The 19,471-nt window shown below is 45.4% G+C and overlaps 1 protein-coding gene across 1 annotated transcript in view; it reads left to right on the forward strand.

Annotated features, from left to right (window-relative positions):
• COPS5 (COP9 signalosome subunit 5) overlaps positions 1-19,471 on the forward strand; it is a 1,046,649-nt gene that overhangs the window by 955,506 nt on the left and 71,672 nt on the right. The window contains exon 7 of the mRNA XM_044067164.1: positions 19,206-19,354. Coding sequence (XP_043923099.1) covers positions 19,206-19,354 — 149 coding nt within the window. The remainder of the gene's footprint in view (positions 1-19,205; positions 19,355-19,471) is intronic.

Genomic DNA, 19,471 nt, shown 5'->3' on the forward strand with positions numbered 1-19,471 from the left:
GGCGATCAAACATTTGTAACTGTTCTTCACACTCAGTCTGTCCCTTTTTTACTCCATTGGGAAATCTAAAGAGACGCGTATAGCCAGAATGTGCTCTGACTTTGACACAGTTAAGCTGGAAATGGACAAACTGATCAAAATGCTTGTAGCCAGGGGGTAACCGTCCGATTTATTTGATACTACCGAGTCTGGTTCTTGGCTACCTGTGGAAAGCAAGTACCTCATAAAGATTTTCATTCATACTGCATTCCTTGCCTAGGCCCAGACTACGACGTCCCTCGCTGTCGGTTTTGTGCCTTATTCAATCCTCAAACTATTTGTTTGTTCATTTTTGCATCAAACTATTTCGGTATTCAGTTTAATTATCCAGAAATGGCTTTGGTAAGCCACCCGACTACTGACATTCCAAAAAACGTAAAGATAAAGACAGAGACAGACCACATAGGTCCAAAGCTGCCGACGACACTTCCGTTCAGCTAGTCGCCAGTCCGCCGGTACTCAGTGAGGTGCTTTTGCAGCCCCTAATACCCGCTACTTCAGATTCACAGGCCTCTGCTGAGACCCATTTGGAGTCCAGTATGCCTCGAGATGCTTCTTCAGCTATGGAACCTGTGGATGTCTCTACCTTGGATGGGTCCAGAGCCGCTCTGCAGGCACCGGCTTCTGAGGGTGTATTCAGGCCTACTGACTTGCATTTCAAACCAACGCCATCTTCTTCAAGGTCTAAAATTCAACCCACGCCTAGAAAACCGACATCCAAACAGCATGGTCAGGCCCGTATGCCTAAAAAACAAATGATAGGAATGGCTAATTAGGGGACGCCAGCCTTCACCCTCTAAGAGACCTAGAACTGATTTTCCTTCTGAGTCTTCTGATCAGGATTCTGAAATTTCTGTTTCTTCTGATTAACAGGATTTGCCCTTATCTGCGTATGAGGATTCTGTTGCAGAGGACTCCATACCCTCTGCTTCCCCTCCAGAAGATTTTTCTTTTGGTGAAACCTTGTACACTCTTAGGGAGACTCTCCGCTGGGAAAGCCAGGATTACTCTGACTCCAAAAAGAGGCTTAGGGAATTCTTACTCCTACCTCCACATAGGCCTTTAGCTATCCCCCCCCTGTCCTGGACATTATAGATGATGCCTTCCTGGAATCTAGACTGACCCCAGGCACTTTGCCTCCTGCTCCCAGGAAACCTGACACGTATTACAGAGTACCTGACTCTCACAAGTTCCTTTTCAAGAATCTTACTGCGGACCCAGTGACCATTTCACAGAGACCTAAAGGCATTAAGGCTACTACTGCCAAATACCCTACCCCATCTGATAGATATTCCAGGGCCTTGGACAGATGGGGTAAGAAGGTATTCACTTCTGCTACTTTGGCCATTAGGGCCTTAAATTGCCAGTTTCATATGTTAAAGTATCAGCAGCATATTATGGGACTACTTAAACAGAAAATTATGTTGATTCTTGACCGTGCTGAACATAAAGAATTACAGGATTTAATGCACTCTGCTGAACAAGTTGGTAAGCATACTTTGCAATGTGGTTTTGACTCTTTAGAAGCATCTTGCAGGGTTGCTGTCACTGGATCTGTTCTTAGAAGGCATGTTTGGCTTAAGGAGCAAAATTTGCCAGATCATGTTAAAGCTAAATTACTGGATGCTCCCTTAAACCAAGACAGCCTGTTTGGCAACAAAGCAGTAGTAGTACTTAAAAAGATGGAGGAAAAAGTTAAATCTATGCAAACTGTTAAAGATTTCCTGCAAGTACAGCCACCCAGATTTAGTAGGCATGGTGGTTCTAAGAATTGGGCCTTTCATGTCTCTTCCAGGCCTTCTCAGTCCAAACGCAGGAGCAACAGACCACCTAGGCTACAGTCTCAAGGTACTCGTAGGCCTAAGCCCTGGGGGGCTCCCACTTCCAAAGGTGGAAGTAGTAAGACACCCCCCCATGGAAAACTGTCACAATGACTTAACCCTAAACCTTCCCAGTCCTACTCTACTGCATGCTCCCTTAGGGGGAAAGATCGCACTGCATGCAAAATACTGGGAACTCATTACCCAGGGCAAATGGGTTTTAAATATAGTTTCCCCAGGATACAGATTCCACTTCCACACCTTACCAACCCCAAACGGTTGGCCAGACCTACCCCCAAATCATTGGCAGAGGCTCAACAGCAGGTTCTTTCTCTTCTACGTATCAGGGCTATTCAGCCTGTCCCAGCAGAAGAAAGGGGACAAGGTTTTTACTCGAGACTTCCTGGTACCCAGAAAAGACAGCTCCTGGTATCCTATCTTGGACCTCTCTATTCTAAACACCTTTTTGGTAATCCCAAAATTCAAAATGCTAACACTTCAACAGCTGCTTCCTGTGCTAGGCAAAGATGCCTGGTTGGCGACCTTAGACTTAAAGAAGCTTACCTGCACATTCCAATAAGGGAATCTTGCAGGAAATACCTACACTTCAGAGCAAGCTTCATGCACTATCAGTTCTCTGCACATCGTTTTGGCTTATCTACTGCGCCCAGGGTATTCACAAAGTGTCTAGCTCCAGTCATTGCATTTTGCAGGCAAAGAAATATTCGAATATATCCATACCTGGACGATTGTCTAATTCATGCAGAAAGCCAGGACATGCTACTAAAACATCTGGCATTTGTAAAGAAACTTCTAACTTCACTAGGGTACACAATAAACGAAAAGAAATCTCATCTAGTACCTGCCAACAAATTGTATTCCTGGGAGCAAGCTTGAACACAACTTCCCAGATGGCTTACCTCATGCCAGAGAAACAAGTTTATTCGACAGCCTACTTCAAACTACTGGCCACAAAGACCCAACTATCTTCAAGGAAAATCCTGCAAGCCCTGGGGTTGATAGCCCCTTGCATTCTACTAATTCTATATGCAAGACTGCATATGAGGAAACTACAATGGTATCTAAAAAGCCTATGGTGTCAACATTCTCAGGACCTGGAATCGATGATTCCTATCATACCTTGCATAAAGACTGAGTTCCTTTGTTGGGGCAGAGGCCTGCTACCATAATAAGGGGCTCCCATTCACTCTACCCCCTGATGCCCAAACCCTAACAACAGAAGCATTAGACTATGCATGGGGGGCTCACTTGGCATGGCAGTGCATTCAGGCAAATGGAACCTGAGTCAGATGCACCTGCATATCAGTCAAAAAGAAATGTTAGCTGTACAGAATTCCCTGACAGCCTTCAAGGGCCACATTCTTCCAGGACAATTATTGGTAAAGACAGACAACACAACTGTTATGTGGTACATAAACAAGTGGGGGGTGGGCACTCTTACCTTCTCTGCAGACTATCCATGGCTCTGTGGAACACAGCCTTGAGCTACGAAGTGCACGTACAAGCTCAATTCTTGCCAGGCAAGCTAAATTCACTGGCAGATGACCTAAGCAGAAATCTCATGGACCCACACAAGTGGAAACTGGAACCAAAGATATTCAACATTTTGAGAAACAAATGGGGGAATCCAGAGATAGACCTGTTTGCCTCCCCTCAGAACTACCAATTAGACAAATTCTGCACAAGGATTTCCCACAGTCAAGCTTGGAAAGTGGATGCCCTGTCCTTCACCTGGGAAAGCCTCTCAGTTTATGCCTTTTCCTCCTCTGCCTCTCCTCTCGAAAGTTCTGCTAAAGATCAAACAGAACAAACCAAGGACAATACTGATAGCACCAGACTGGCCACGCCAATACTGGTACTCCCTTTGCGCAGTATGTCACTGCTGGAACCATGGCACCTGCCTCAGACCCCTTCCCTGCTGTCCCAGCAGGAGGGCCAGATTTTGCATCCTCAATTTCAAGCCTTGAACCTTGCAGCCTGGCTAATTCTTTGAGCTCTCCAATAACACCCCTCAGTAAGCAGGTGCTAAGTGTCATTCTAGAGGCAAGGAGGCCTAGTACTAGAAAATCCTATGCTGAAAAGTGGAAAAAACTGTTCCTGGAGCCACACTCAGGGAATGGTCACAACGGTGCCCAGCTTACCGCATATTTTTCAGTACTTAACAGAGATGCTCCACAAGGGCCTTTCCTTCTTGTCAATTAAAATTCATACCTCAGCCATTTCAGCTCATTATAATGCTGAGCCACCCCTCTTCTCTCACCCCCTGCTAAAGCAATTCCTCAGAGGGGCCAAAAATTTAACACCACCCAGGAGAGCCCCTAGTCCAGCCTGGGACCTTAACTTTGTATTGGAAAGACTCACTCTATCTCCTTTTGAGCCAGCTGCAACTGCAGATTTGAAATTCCCTTCTTGGAAACCAGCCTTCCTTCTAGCCATCACTTCAGCAGTAAGAATGTCTGAATTACAGGCCCTTATGGCAGTGGAGCCATTCATCATCTTCCATGCAGACAGGGTGTCCCTCAGGACCATTCCTTCCTTTATGCCCATGGTGGTGTCTAGTGTGGCCCTTAATCAGTCCCTTCATTTGCCTACCTTTATCCCAAATCCACAAAACAAAGGAGAACGAATACTGCACTCTTTGGACGTGCACAGGGAACTTAGATTTTATTTGGACAGGACTAAGCCTCTCAGAAAATCTGAACAGTTGGCTTTGCTGCAGGGGCAGAGGGGAAGGCCATTTCAAGCAAACCATTTCTAAGTGGATAGGCCATTGCATTCATTTCTGCTATAAGTACCATGGAAAACCTACCCCACAGGGGATAAGATCACATTCCACCAGGGCAGCATCTAGCTCTACAGCCTTTCTCAGAGGTGTCCCTACCAGGGACATCCAAGAAGCTGCTTACCTGGAGCTCTGTACATACCTTCACCAAGCATTACCACATGCCTATTTTTTCTAAATTCAGAGCTGGTTTTGCCACTGCAGTTTTGCAGGGCTTAATAGCTGGTCCTAATGCTCTCTAAACTTCCTCCTCCCTTCCTTAGCTTTGGGAATCAACCCAAATGTAATGACTGCAACAGTGAAACACGAACATAGTACAGTTGTGTACACTTACCATAAATGTAGATGATCGAGTGTATTCACTGTTGCAGTCCTGGTTGCCCTCTCTCCAGCCTCCTGACTTCTCTTGGCTATACTTTTTTTCTTGTTTAGTGTATTTCAGCTTTATGGTGTATTTGTTTTTTGTTGGAGGTGTAACCTAACATATAATTGCTTTCCATTATGGGGGCACCTGACATCTGGGGCAAGAAAAACTGATGTAATGATGTTGGCTGCATGTTTTATACCCCTGATGATCGGACATCATGGAAGGAAGAGACAGCAATCGACGCTGGAATCCAAGACTTTGATATTCAGGCCGGCTGAGGGCCACCTGGAGGCAGATAACCCAAATGTAATGACTGCAACAGTGAATACACTCTAACATCTACATTTATGGTAAGTGTACACAACTGTACTTTCTTTAGCTTCACATTTTTCAAGATCAGCTATCTGCAGTTGTGGAAACCAGATCACAGCCTTGGCTCTGCATTTACCTGTACATGATGCTGCACGCATCCTCTGCTTTGTCAGCCAGTAGACTAACAAAACCATTAGGCTTGGGATGAGTAAGGGCCTTCAGAGTGTTTCTACCAGCAAAACTCACCGTGATGGAAAGCAGTTTAATCCTTTGTGAGATAAATTGCCATTCAAAGTCTATTCTAAAGGCATTTGCATTTTTAATATTTCACTGAAAATGATGCAGCTCATTTAAAAAAGACATATGTGCATTTTTCTCCATTTGGTGCTTTCCTATTTATGAGGCCAATCTGCGTAGTGCATCATACTGTTTTAGTTGTGCTGAAGTGGCATATCTTCACTTAGTACTTTGTGCTGTGATGGCCACATGCGCCTGTTAACATAAAGATGAAGGATGCCTTCATTAAAGCGTTTCTCACTTTTATTCATTAGAAGACAGTCAAGCAGTTTGCAGTGTCCTTTTAGGAAAATGCAAAATTGTTAATTAGTATGTCTTAGTAGATATATCACAGTTCATGTTTGGATGGTTACCTTTTCAGTGCTGAAAGAGAAATAATTTTATTATTGCATATTGATTTTGCATCTGTTGCTTAAGCCTTGCCTGTGAGATTTGTGAATGTGACCTCTTGCCTTTCCTGGCCAAAGCATTTTACCTCTCGTTTTTTTCTTTGCACTTTTGCGATTCCCATATCCTTTCAGGTATTTGCTTGCTTAGATTGAGCACTATTTTTCTTAGCTTTGAACTTTTAAGTCTTGGCCACAACCTCTTTCCTTCCTGGTAATTTTTTTTGCATATACCATCCTTTCATTGCAGTGATTTCAGTAGCTGTATTTGAAGTAAACATTAGCCACCTCATCATTCTTTTTCCCAGTTTGCATAACATTGAAGTGTTATGTCAACTGTCACCACCTCTCTTCAGTGCCACTCTCCTGTCTTCAACTGTCGTGACATATGCTGCAGGTGATCTTTCATGCTGTCCATATGTATCTTGGCAGGACATCATTAGCTCTGCTTGGCTTATTCAAGTCTCTCCCAAATCTGCTTTACCAAATTGTCTTCTCCTTTCTTGCACATGATTAAATCACCTCATTCTCTTCTCCTCGACCTTCTTGGCAGTTAGAGCCACTTTAACCTCAGTGCTGATGCCTTCATTTCTTTGTCCCATAATGTGCATCCTACTTGTTTCAGTCACTTCATCACCTCAACTTCCTCAACTGTTCTATCTTCATTGCCAAGGTTACTGTGCCATATGCATTTTGTATGTCTTACATTTCATTGTCACGCAGTACTTTTGATGCTCTGTGCCATTTGGCTGTCGCACCTCCAATTCTAACTTCACCCCCGCTGCATCTCCCAGATACTATACATATACATATACATATATATATATATATATATATATATATATATATATATATATAATCATGTTTTGCTGTTTTTCCATCTCTGTTTTCTCCTCCTAATCCAACCATTGTCTTGTCTGTGCTGTGTTTCAGCCCTTTGTGCTGTTCGGTTTGCATTCCAGTCTCCTATCATTCACTGAAGTTCCTGTTCCGAGTCTGCTTGTAGGTCCACATCATCTATAGCAGCTTTATCGCCCTGTGTCATCCATTCTGTCAGCTAATGTAAGCCATCAGTAATATGAGCAGTAATGGGCTCAAAGTGGAAACTTGATGCACACTCACTCCATCTAGGAACCCCTCTGGGAGTCTGAACACTGTTTGGCCTTGTGTCAGTAGATTTTGTTGTACAGCCTGTGTACTAATTCTGTCAGTGTTTTTGGGACTTCAGACCATAGCAGGTATGCCCAAATTTTGTCTTGGGCTATTTCCAAGTCTAGGACTTCCCAGGTGGAATCTTTCCTCATTTCCATCTTTTTTTCCACTGTCTGTCGTAGTGCAAACATTGAGTTTGTTGTACTGCATTTAGAGCTGAATCTGAACTGTGCATCCACCATCCTCTTTCTACTAACTGTCTTTCGGCTTTTCCCAGTTAGGGGTCACCACAGCGGAACTCCGATCCGCTAATGATTGGCAGTAGATTTTTACGTGCTGGCTTGCCGGGCCTAACGCACAACCTTCAACGAAGAAACGCCCATTCACGCATGTCAACACACAGACGCTCTGAGAATCGAACGTGCAACGTCTAACTGTGAGGCGACAATGCTACCGCAGCACCATCCTCTTTCTACTATTCTACAAAATCCATTTATCATTCACCATCTCCAACATTGTGGTAGGAATTTGATACCTCTGTACTGACTTGGGATGTAAATGTCCTGCTCTCATATTTAAATATCCTGTTTGTTCTTTTACCCTGGCACTAGAATGCATAATCTCTGGTGTGGGATATGCTTCTCACTTCATACCATGGAGAATACCTCCAGGAGCCTTTTCTGTTCTAATGCACCCAGTTATGTGTTTGACTTCATATGAACTTACCACTTTTCCCAGTGCAATTTGTACCTTTTCTGGGGTTGACTCTCCCCTTCTTTCACTGTACAGTATTCATGCAGCAGTACATCATCTGTAGAGTTTTTCGTCATTCAGAAGCTTCTTGAAATACTGTCTGTCCATGATGTCCTCTGGACTGTTGAGTAGATTGTTCCTGGTGTCCTTTATGAATTGCATCTGCCAGCTGTTTTCCATGTCTTTCTGGTGCTAAATGCAGCTTGATATAGCTGCTTTGTGCCATGTGTGGAGTTATCTTCCAGCATGTGGTAGAGATCTCGGACACCTATTAAGTTGTTAGTTGTTGCTCTTTCGGCTTTTCCCGGTTAGGGGTCGCCACAGAGGAACTCCGGTCCGCTAATGATTGGCAGTAGATTTTGTACGGGTGCCGAGGTGCCAGCTCAATGCCCAACCTTCAGCGAAGGCACGCCCATTCTACACATGTCTTTCAAATGCCACTTGACCACGGGGAGGACATGCAGACTCCACACAGAAGGCGCTCCAGCCGAGAATCGAATGGGAGAACCTCTTGCTGTGAGGAGGTAACGCTACCGCTGCACCACTGCGGCTTCTGTTAAGTCATTATTAGTACAGATCCAAAATTAGTTCATAAGTGCATGCTAGGTCAACTGCCCTGAAGGGCCATTTTAAGCCTAGCCAATAACCTGAGGTTAGAGTCAAACCTAGTGTCTGTGAGACAAAGACCTTAACCATTATATCAGACCTTCTCCCTTACTTTGTCTTTTGTCATTAATGACTGACATTATCCAACAAATGTCTTGTTGTTCTGCTTTTCATGCTATTTCTTAAGAGTGCTCTGCTGAGCATGCCTGTTGTGTAGGTCACCTTCAGATCATACTTCTGGAGATTTAAGTAACATCCCCTGTAATGTAGAAGGCAGCTTTTACAAAGACTTTCTGAATGTGCTTTGTAGTGGGTTGTAGTCCGTTTCCACCTGAACTTCTGTACCATAAACATTTTCATAGAATTACTCAGATTATTACTGCTGCTGATAGTTTATTTTTTAAGCACAATTCTTTTGTGCACTTTAAATGATTTTAACCTAGTGGCAACTGGTCTATTTTCTGGTGTAATCACAGATGCTTCACCTTTCTGTTATCTGTTTGCAGTACAACTGGCTTGTTATTGTTGTCCTCATTAACCCCCCCTTCCCCGTTCACCATTCTTACATGGGGTTGGGGTGTTACAACAGTAGCATTAGTCATTGTGACCAAATCCCTGTCATAGTACTTTTAATGTTGGAGCATCTGTGATTATTTTTTGAACATTTCAAATCTCTTAATTGCTGTAACAGCTCTTAGATTCATAGTTATCTCAGACATATTAGATACAAACTTTTTCAAGATGCTGCATCATTCCTAGAAACATCGATAATGCTTATCTTATGGCCCTTGTCTTTTTTTCCTGGGTCAGGTTTGTCCCTTTGACATTTGAACACGAGTAATGTATTTCAGGCTTCTCACTATGATTTTACATTTGCTCATACTTCACTTAAAATTATGAGTCTGTTAGCTTTATCACTCTTGTCTTGCTCTTTTACCTAACCCCACACTTAAATAACATCAGTTATGTGTACAACACCTTCAGTTAATGGGGCAACAGCCATTTGCGGGCACCTTTACTTAACAGTGTATTCGGTATTTGGCTTTATTTTCCGAGACCCTGCATCTTGCACTGCGAAAAACTTGACAATGTTATGTGGTCCTATCTCGCCTACATTCATTACTGATGAGTTCGGAGCCGAGAATTGGCTCCGACTCTGCCGACTATTTTCTAGCACGAAGTCTCTAATCAGCTGGGCTAACCGGTATCCCAGGATGCACCTCGCCCAAACCCCCAGATCTCGTTTGCCGCTCGTTGAGTTAGGGCGTGGTCTCGAGCTTGGCTGTGGCTAAGTACACTCTTACTAAACTTTCTAAAGTTTTGTACTTCTCTTTTCTACAAAAAAAGCTATTCTCATAGCTATACTGTGTTTTGTGTGTGTTTGAGCCTGTTCGGTTCGTTTTTTGGAGAGTGTGTGTGGTATCCCTTGTGTTTGGCGGGCTAGGCCAGTTTAATTTAGAGGGAACTAGTCCTCTCCTTTACATTCTTTTTATAGTGTGTTCTGTTGTCGGTTCCTTTTCCTAGGGAACGTTTGAGTTAGAGTTCCTGTGTCCAGTAGTGTTTCCCGCCTTCCTCCTGTTGTTGCTGAGTGTTTGGATATTGTTGCACATGTCGAAAGAGCAAAAGGAGCATAAACCCTCCGGGTTTAAAAAATGCTCTAAATGTGCTTATAAAATGTCTATTACAGATGGGCATGCCATCTGTGTTTATTGCCTTGGTGCGATTCATTTACAAGAATCATGCAGTGTCTGCCATTCCTTCAGCTCTAGGGTGCTGCAGGAAAGGAAAAATAAACCGATTTTGAAGGGCCTAGTCAAGCCCGCTTTTGAAGAGGATCTAGAGTCTGCTTCTTCTACTGGCAAGTCTAAATCTACTAGAATTAAGAAAAGATCTCCGGCTCCATCTAGTTCTTCGGAGCCCCCAGCGAAGATTTTGAAAATATCTCTTCGACTCCTTTGGCTTTGGAGCCGCAGGACAAGAGCTCTGTTTTGGATACTGCCTCCTCGGCTCCATTGTCCTCGGGGCCACAGGAGGTATATGTGGTACTGGAGTCTACCTCGGTTCCGATCATTGTGGAGCCAATTTGGAGCCGGTCACCCAGTGTTAGACAGGAGTCCATAGGTAAGATATCCTCATGTCCCTCAGTTTCCTCCAAATCCTCGAGGTTGTCTGATTTGGACGTGGATAGGATGGTCCAGAGGCTCCTTCGGTCGCCGGTGTTAGCCAAATTGTTTTCGGCTCCGACCCAGTCGGCTCCGGAGCCTACCCCATTGTCGGTACCGATGATTCCTCCTCCGAGCACCTCTGTGTCATCGGAGATGGAGTGTCCGGCGCCGAGTGATGTCTTTGCGCCGGCTCCGATACCCCTGGCGGCTCCAACCATTTTGGTTCCGTCATCTGGTTTCGGCACTCTGGTTTGCTTGGTCAGGCCCGTGGCGGATGCATCTGGACTTCTGTCGGCCCCGAGTCTCCCTCTCTGTGCTTTGGCTAGGGGGACACTGACTCCGGTTGTGGTCTGTGAGACGGGTCAGTCCTCTGATTCGGGGGGCCCGCCTTCGAGGCCATGAGGAGTACACTGGCCAGGTCGTCAGTGACATCACTTGGATTGGTCACTCCATTCCCATACACCCCGGCTAGAGTCTCTGACGCCCCCCTATCTGTGGACAGCGGAGCTCGAAGGCCTGAGGACACCCCCATGAGTGGTCCCCAACTTTCTGAGGGCCCCTCAGAGTCTGTGCCTGAGGAGCCTCCCAGGAAGAAGTTGTGCAAGAGGAAGCACATAAGACTCCCAAGACGAGTCCATCACCTCGGATAACGACTTTGAAGATGCAGAGGGGTCCCCTAAGTCGTCCTCCGATGATGTCTCTTTCTCCGACATCCTGGAGATATTGAGGCAGAGAGGCGACTGGCCTCCCAAGCCCCCCCTCTGAGGAGGAGTCGGTATTCCTCAAGGCCTTCGGAGCTCAACCTTCCGCCTCCTGGGTGTCTCCACCCTTCGATGAACTCTTGGACCTGATTTGTCGAAGGGTGTGGGAGCACCCTGATTCCGTGGAACTGGTGCCCAGTCCGAATAAGTTCCTGTCTGCTCCCCCAGGGAAAGAGTTCTTGACGAAAGGGGTCCCTGTAGATGCCATGGTGGTGGCGTCAGCCACTCTGCAGGAAGTTGCAGAGGTTTCTTCTTCTGTCCATCTTCCTAACAAGAAGTCCAGGAGTATGGATCGGTATGGGAAGCGTACCCTGTCTTCAGCAACCTTTACACTGCGGTCACTGAATTACCTTTGTCACTGTACTCTGCTCCAGAGAGATCTCCTCAAAGAGTTGGGAAATACCTTGACCGGGTAACATGCCTGAGTCATTAGCGCAGACTGTTAACGCACAGTTGTCTACCCTTGGTTCCATTGTCAAATCGTCCATGAGGCTCATATCTTATGCAGCCGAAGGGGCGAGTAGGGCAGCTAGTTCAGGTTTGGCTCTTAGCAGGCAAGCCTGGATGCGCCTATGTCACTTCGCGGAGGCCTTCAAGTCTTCCTTCACTGGCACCCCCTTCGATGGGTCCTCTCTTTTCGGACCCAAAGTGAAAGCACTCTCACCAGATGTGAGCAGGAGGGTAAGACTTTATCTGCCGTAGGGGCCCGTTTTTCTCTTCCCTCTAGGCCTTATCCCAAGGCTCAGAGAGGAGGGAAGATGTGGTTCAAGAAGTCACAAAAGTCTTTCCCCGCCACTCATGGTGAGCCCCCCTCCAGAGGCAGAGGAGGGGGGGAATTATTCTGGAAGACGCCGTCCTAGGGGCAGAGGAGGCCCCCGCAATTGGGGAGACTGCAACTCCTTTCGCGAATCTTCCTATCAGCATCCCTGAGGGATTGCCCGACTGTGCTGTTCCGGAGCAAGTCGGGGGCTGTTTTTCGAGGCATCCTCAAGCCTGGGAGAGCATCACTTAGGATCGATGGGTGCTTCGAATAATTATCGGAGGTTACACCATTCCCTTTGCTTCACCCCCTCCCCCAATCAAAAAAATCCCGGACGTTCCACCCAGTCAAAGGGATCAAGTAGCACTAGAGATATCAAAGCTGCTAAGAAAAGGAGTCATCCAACTGGTCCCCTCAGACCAGATCGGATCAGGAACTTACTCAAGACTCTTTTTGGTGCCAAAAAAAAACAGAGGACCCGAGACCCATTCTGGATCTCAGCCTATTGAATCACTATGTCCTGAAGTCCAAATTCCGAATGGTAACTCTTCAGTCCATATTCCCATTGCTGGGAGAGGGAGTATGGATGTGCTCCATCGACCTCAAGGATGCCTATTACCACATCAAGATAAACAAGGCATCCAGGAATCATTTACGCTTCCGGCTGGGAGCCAGTCATTTCCAGTTTCAAGCCCTGCCCTTTGGTCTCACCACAGCCCCCAGGGTGTTTACCAAGTGTTTGGCAGTGGTGACAGTTCACCTGAGACGTCTAGGATTCCAGGTGTTTCCGTACCTTGACGATTGGCTCCTTACTGCCCCCACCAGGCATCTCCTCATTCAAGCCAGGGAGGCTATCATAACCCTTTGCCAAAGGCTAGGAATTACATTAAACTGGGAAAAATCTGCCTTGCTGCCCTCACAGCGTGTTGTATTTATAGGCGCAGAGCTAGACTCTGTTCAAATGAGGCCTTTCTACCTCTAGAAAGGATAACATTGTTGCAATCTCAGGTCCAAGCTTTGTTGCCTCGCAAGAAGGTTCAAGCCTGGTTAGTTTTTCAGCTATTGGGATCCATGGTGGCGACCATCATGCTAGTGCCCTTAGCCAGGCTACACATGCGGATCCTCCAGTGGCTCCTTTCAGTCCAGTGGTCCTTTCAAAAATTCCCCCTCTCTCATCCAATTCTCCTCACCGAACAATGCAGACAGGATCTCAGTTGGTGGCTATGTTCCTCCAACCTGGACAAGGGGAGGAATCTAGTTCCTTTGTCTCCTGCTGCCACAGTGACCACGGACGCTTCCCAGATAGGGTGGGGGGGCATTATCTGGGCAGAATGGTCCAAGGCACATAGCAGGATCACGAGGTACACTTGCACATCAATGTCCTAGAGATGAGAGCAGTGCTATTAGCGTTGCAAGCACTCCAGAACTCTCTTACCCGGGGAACGATTGCTATTCACTCGGACATCATGTCAGTTGTGTGGTACCTGAACAAGCAAGGAGGAACCAAGTCTTTACCCCCTTTGCAGAGAAGCCATGAGAGTGTGGAATTGGGCAGTGTCTTCCCAATGATTTCTAGTAGCAACGCACATTCCGGAAAAATCCAACGTGATAGCAGACGGGCTAAGCAGAGCTATTCTGATGCCCTATGAGTGGTCTGTGAACAACCGAGTTGCGATTCGGATATTCAGCAGGTGGGGTCAGCCTTGCTGCGATCTCTTTGCCAGTCCTCCCAATGCCAAATGCAGCAACTACTTCACCCTGATCCCCCCACAGGGGGAGTCACCCAGGGATGCACTAGTCCACAGTTGGCCTCCCGGTCTGCTTTATGCCTTTCCTCCGTTTCCTCTGTTACCAAGAGTGATTCAGAAAGCCATTTACGTGGGAAGCAAGATGATTCTAATTGCTCCACACTGGCCCCGCCAAGTCTGGTTCCCCTTCCTTCAGAGGTACACAGTGGACGGTCCTTGGACTCTGGATCCAGTACCAGACCTATTGACTCACATGTCGGGACAGTTCCACCCCTCCCTACAGTCCCTCAGGTTGACAGCCTGGCTGCTCCACTTCCACCATTAGTTGGACTACATTCCTTTTTGCCTGAGGTGGTGCATATCCTATCGTCTTCTCACAAGTCCTCCATCAGAAGAATTTACTCCAGCAAATGGAAGAGATTTTCCACCTGGGCTCAGGCCCAAGGCATGGACCCTTTCACAGCCCCTATATCGGCGGTCTTAGACTTTTTAGCTATGCTCTTCCAACAGGGCTCCGCTCCCTCGACCATTAAGGTGCAGCTGGCGGCCATATCTAACTTCCATGTATCCTACGAGCCCACTCTTATGGGCCATAAACTTTGCAAGGCCTTTTTGAAAGGAGCCTGGTTACTTCGCCCTCCTGTGTCAGAACCCGTCATGCCATGGGATTTAAATCTGGTGTTGCAAGGCATCACTTCTCCGCCCTTTGAGCCGGCTGCCACTTGTGAACTAAAATTCTTATCCTGGAAGACTGCGTTCTTGGTGGCCATCACTTCGGCTAGAAGAGTATCAGAACTTCAAGCGTTGTCCATTAAGCCCCAGTATTTCATCTTCCATAAGGACAGGGTATCCTTGAGACTTAATCCGTCCTTCCTCCCTAAGGTGTCTTCCACGTTTAACCTCCATCAATCCATTGAGTTACCTGTGTTTTTTCCAAACTTCTCCAACAAAGCAGAGTTCAAATTTCATCAATTGGATGTGCATAGACAACTGAGATTCTATTTACACAGGACGAAACATGTAAGAAAATCGGATCGATTGTTTGTGTCCTTCTCAGAGAATAGAACGGGTGGCCCTGTTTCCAAGTGCACAGTTTTTAAGTGGATTAAGGATTGCATTTCCTTTATTTACGCATCAGCAGGCAGAAATTTATCATTCCCAGTGAAGGTTCATTCCACCAGGGCAGTCTCGACTTCAATAGCGTATCATGCCAGGCTTTCCTTGGACAACATTTGTGCAGTGGCCACCTGGGCTTCTCATCATACCTTTATCTCTCATTACAAGCTGGACGTGGCATCTAGAGGCCGGGCTTCCTTTGGTTCCACGGTTCTCAGGAGTATTTTCCTATAAGCCTCCCGGGTTAGAGGTGCTAGGGATGCTGTCCCATCAGTAATGAATGTAGGCGAGATAGGACCACATAACCAGTTAGTTATGTACTCACCATAACGATCGATGTATGTGGTCCATCTCACCTACATTCTTACGTACCCTCCCACCTGCCCCCTTCCTGAAGGATTTGGAGGAAAATTGCTCTGAAACCCTTCAAAATTGGTTTTTATTCCTTTTTCCTGGTGGTGATATTCCTCTTAGTGAGGTTTGTGTATGTGGAGTGATTGCGATGTAGCAAACAAGATCTGGGGGTTGGGGCGAGGTGCATCCTGGGATACCGGTTAGCCCAGCCAATTAGAGACTTTATGCTAGAAAATAGTCGGCCGAGTCGGAGCCGATTCTCTGCTCCGAACCCATCAGTAATGAATGTAGACGAGCTGGACCACATACATCGATCATTATGGTGAGTACATAACTGTTTTCTCTGTGTTCTTCTGTTCTTGTGAAACCTAATATTCAGCCAGCTTTTCCTTCATGTCACCTTCAGATTTTTGCAGTTTTGTCATTTCATCTGAATGACTACTTAAAAGTTCTATTTTTCCAGGCTTTTGTTTGAATTAATGCATTCCTTTAATGTTTCATTTATTCTGATCACATCTGAGTACATTTGATTGATTTTTTCTTCTAAATTACTGGAAGCTGTCTCTTGAACCAAAGCTGGAGCTTGAACTACATTTTGCTGAATAGCTGCAGAATCCTTCCCAGAAAATGTTTTCTATTCACCTATTTTCTGGATTTTTCTTTCAGGTTTTCCAAATTTCTTCTTCGCTGGCGTCCAGGTAGTGTATTTACTAACCAGTAACTGAGTTTTACCAAAAAAAATAAATAAATAAAAAACATTCAGTGCACTCCTTTTTTTCTCAGAGCTGAAGTTAAGCTGTTAATCGGTGTGCAACTATCATGGAAGTCCACTACTCAGGTATTTCTGAGCTTCAGGCTAAGTGACTTCATTGCTGTTTTGGTGGAGACAAATCAATGCTATATTCCCAATGATAGATTCATAGGTGTGTACCAGGCTAATGGCCCTGGAGCCTGTACAAGCCTAGCCCAAGAAGATTCCCTGATATCATGATGCCCGAAGTTGGTTCCCAGTGCCCTTGTCAAGCAGGGCCATTGAAGTGATCCCCAGGGTGAACTTCCTATTGCCCATCTACTCGTCAAGATTTCTCTTGAAGAGGGCCAGTGGAGTGCTCTGCTTGATGTGAATGGGAAGTTTGTTCCAGAGTATGGGAAGTCTCTGGGTTAGGAACCTGTCCCTCCAGCCTGTTCTGTTTATTGTGATAATGAGGTTTAGGTCACTGGAGGATATGGCGCGGAGAGATTGGGATTTCTTTAGGTGTAGCATATCTAACAGCTCTGGTTCAGACATGGCTTTGTAGATCAAGCAGAGATCGCCTCTAAGTAGGTGATGTGAGACAGAGTACAGCTTTAGCTTTTTGAGTCTGTCCATGTAGGGCATATGTCTAAGGCCTAAGATTCTCTTGGGTATTTTTGTGTCCTTTCCAGTTGTTGTAGGTGTCTAGTGAGGTACATACCAAATGGGGCGTTATATTCTATAATAGGTCTAATGAGGGACGAGTAAAGAGGGATTATGACCTCTTTCTTCCTGGATGACAAACCTTTTGTAATCAGATGTGTTACATATTTTGGACTTTCTGACCACAGTGGCAATGTGGTTATCAAAGGAGAGGTTGCTGTCAACCTGTGTCCCCAGGTTCTCTTATCACTCCTTCGATGTTTAGTGAACTACCGCCTATGTGGTAGTTCATGGGCTCTGAATTTTTTCCAAAGGGAATGACAGTGCACTTTTTTGGCATTGAGCTTAAGGCCATGGTTCTGACACCAGTCATTGGTCTCAGTGTGAGGCCTTGTTGTAGGATGTCTACATCAGTTGGAGAATCAGTAATGGCTCCCAGTTTGCAGTCATCTGCTAACTTGGTTAACCATAGTCCCTTTGTGTTGTCTTGGACTCCTGAGAAGTAGATGCCGAACAGGAGAGGGCCGATCTCTGTGGAACGCCACTTGTATCTGGTCGGTAGTCAGATGTAGAGTGTGCTACTTTTACAGTGTGGGTCAGTGGCCAATGAGCCAGTTAGCAACCCATCTTATGACATAAGGGTTTTTCCTTAAGTTTTTGAGTCTATCTGTATTTCCTGAGTGAGGGATGGTGTTGAAGGCCTTTGCAAGGTCTAGGTAGGCTGTGTGAACTACCTTGCCCTCATCCACAGCTCTGGTGACCTACTTGAAAAAGTCCATTAGGTTGAGCAAGCATGATCTACCTTTTGCAAACCAAAACTGCGTGAGTCCAGAGTTTGGAGATTCCCTTTGTCCCTGTTAATAAGGTCCATGATGATGCGCTCCATAGTTTTACATATCATACTCGTCAGGCTAATGGGACGGTAGTTCCCAGGGTCTGTAGTCGCTCCATCTTTGTGGAGTTGGATGACTGTAGCAGTGCGCCCATTCGGTGGGAGCAAAGCCTGAAATGAGGCTGTGATTGAACATGGTACTCAGGTGTGGTGCCAGTTCATTTTGTACTTCATGTAGACAGCAGCCCGGGATATTATCAGGTCCCATGGAAGCTGTATTATTGGGTTTGGACAGTGTGGTTTTTATCTGTGTCGCTGTGGTGATAGAGACTTGGCATTCCTTGGGTATTGTGATGGGCCCTTTAGGGGTGAAAGGGGGGTCAAGTTTGCACTGAACCTGTCGGCCAATATGTTGGTAATATCAGTTGGTGCTGTATATGTATTGCCATTGTACTGTATCTCAGAGCAGATCCGAGTCTTGCCATGTAGGTTCTTGACATAGCTGTAGAATGCCTTGTGGTTGTCCTTAGAATCTTCAGCAATTTTGTTTTTGTAGCTAGCTTTAGATAATTTGATGAAGGATCTCAGTTTTTTGCTGAGGCTAACAAGGGGGGTTTTCCAGTCTTGCGATTTCACTCTTTTCTGCAACAGTTTTTTTCCTTCTGTTGTAGTGTTTGTTTATGGTAGGAAACCACCAGATTGGTTTCCTTTTTTGGAGGAGAGCATCTTGATTCTGTTTGGTATGGACCGTTCCATCCACTTGTGTATGTGCTTATACACTGCATTGGTGTATAATTCAGCAGTCATGCACCTGTTTTCCATTTGTGTGGGTGTCGTGAAGTTTGCCACCTCTGTTTTTAGAAGCCCAAAATTGGCGTTGGAGAAGTTTTTTATCATGGTTTCCTTTGGTGTGGGTGGGATGGTGTATGTCCATGGTGATAAGCTTGTGGTCAGATCTGACCAGGGAGGAATTGATTTCAGCTGTAGAGCAACGGTCGCCCATGTTGGTAATGACCAGATCAAGGATGTTTCTACCCCTGATGGGGGTAAGAATGAGTTAGTCTAAGGTGTTGGAATTAATGAATTCCAGAAAACATTGAGCAAGTGTGTTGGTACATGTGTAATTTTCCCAGTTAATGGAGGGGTATTTAAAGTCTCTCTTGGGTTGTACCCTAATATTTTCCAGTGTGTTTAGGAATGTGGAATGGGAGTCTTAGGACATGGTGGGGGAACTATATCACACTACAGCCTGGATTGCAATTTTACCCAGTGTTAGCTGTACCTGAAACATGATTGCATTTTAGAGGCCAAGGCCTGCACATTTGATACTTATCTGTAGTAGCTTACATAAAAATATGTTTTTAATCTAAATTGTGTTTTTTAGCATGTTCTTCTTTAATTAGCAATATGTTTAACAGTGTGAAAAGCCTTTATGCTGATGTGTAACTTTGGTTGTAGAAGTTTATTTTCTGCTTTACAGATTGTTGACATATTCCCGTATGTTCACTACTGATGAAAACCATAATTATTTCCCACAGAACGCAGACTACACCACAGGTCAGGTCTTTGACTTGTCAGAAAAGCTGGAGCAGTCTGAAGCCCAGTTAGGAAGGGGGAGTTTCATGCTAGGTTTAGAAACGCATGACAAAAAGTCTGAAGATAAATTAGCAAAAGCAACACGTGACAGGTAAGAGAACATCAACAAGTTTTCATTCTGAAACTAAAAATGTGCATCTTGCAAATAAATGACTTGAAGCTGTAAGGAATGAATGTTGCATTTTTATTTGTATTTGTCTAAGTCATT

Source organism: Protopterus annectens, chromosome 3.part1 (assembly GCF_019279795.1).
Source record: "Protopterus annectens isolate FY-2018-M chromosome 3.part1, PAN1.0, whole genome shotgun sequence".
Taxonomy (NCBI): Eukaryota; Metazoa; Chordata; order Ceratodontiformes; family Protopteridae; genus Protopterus; species Protopterus annectens.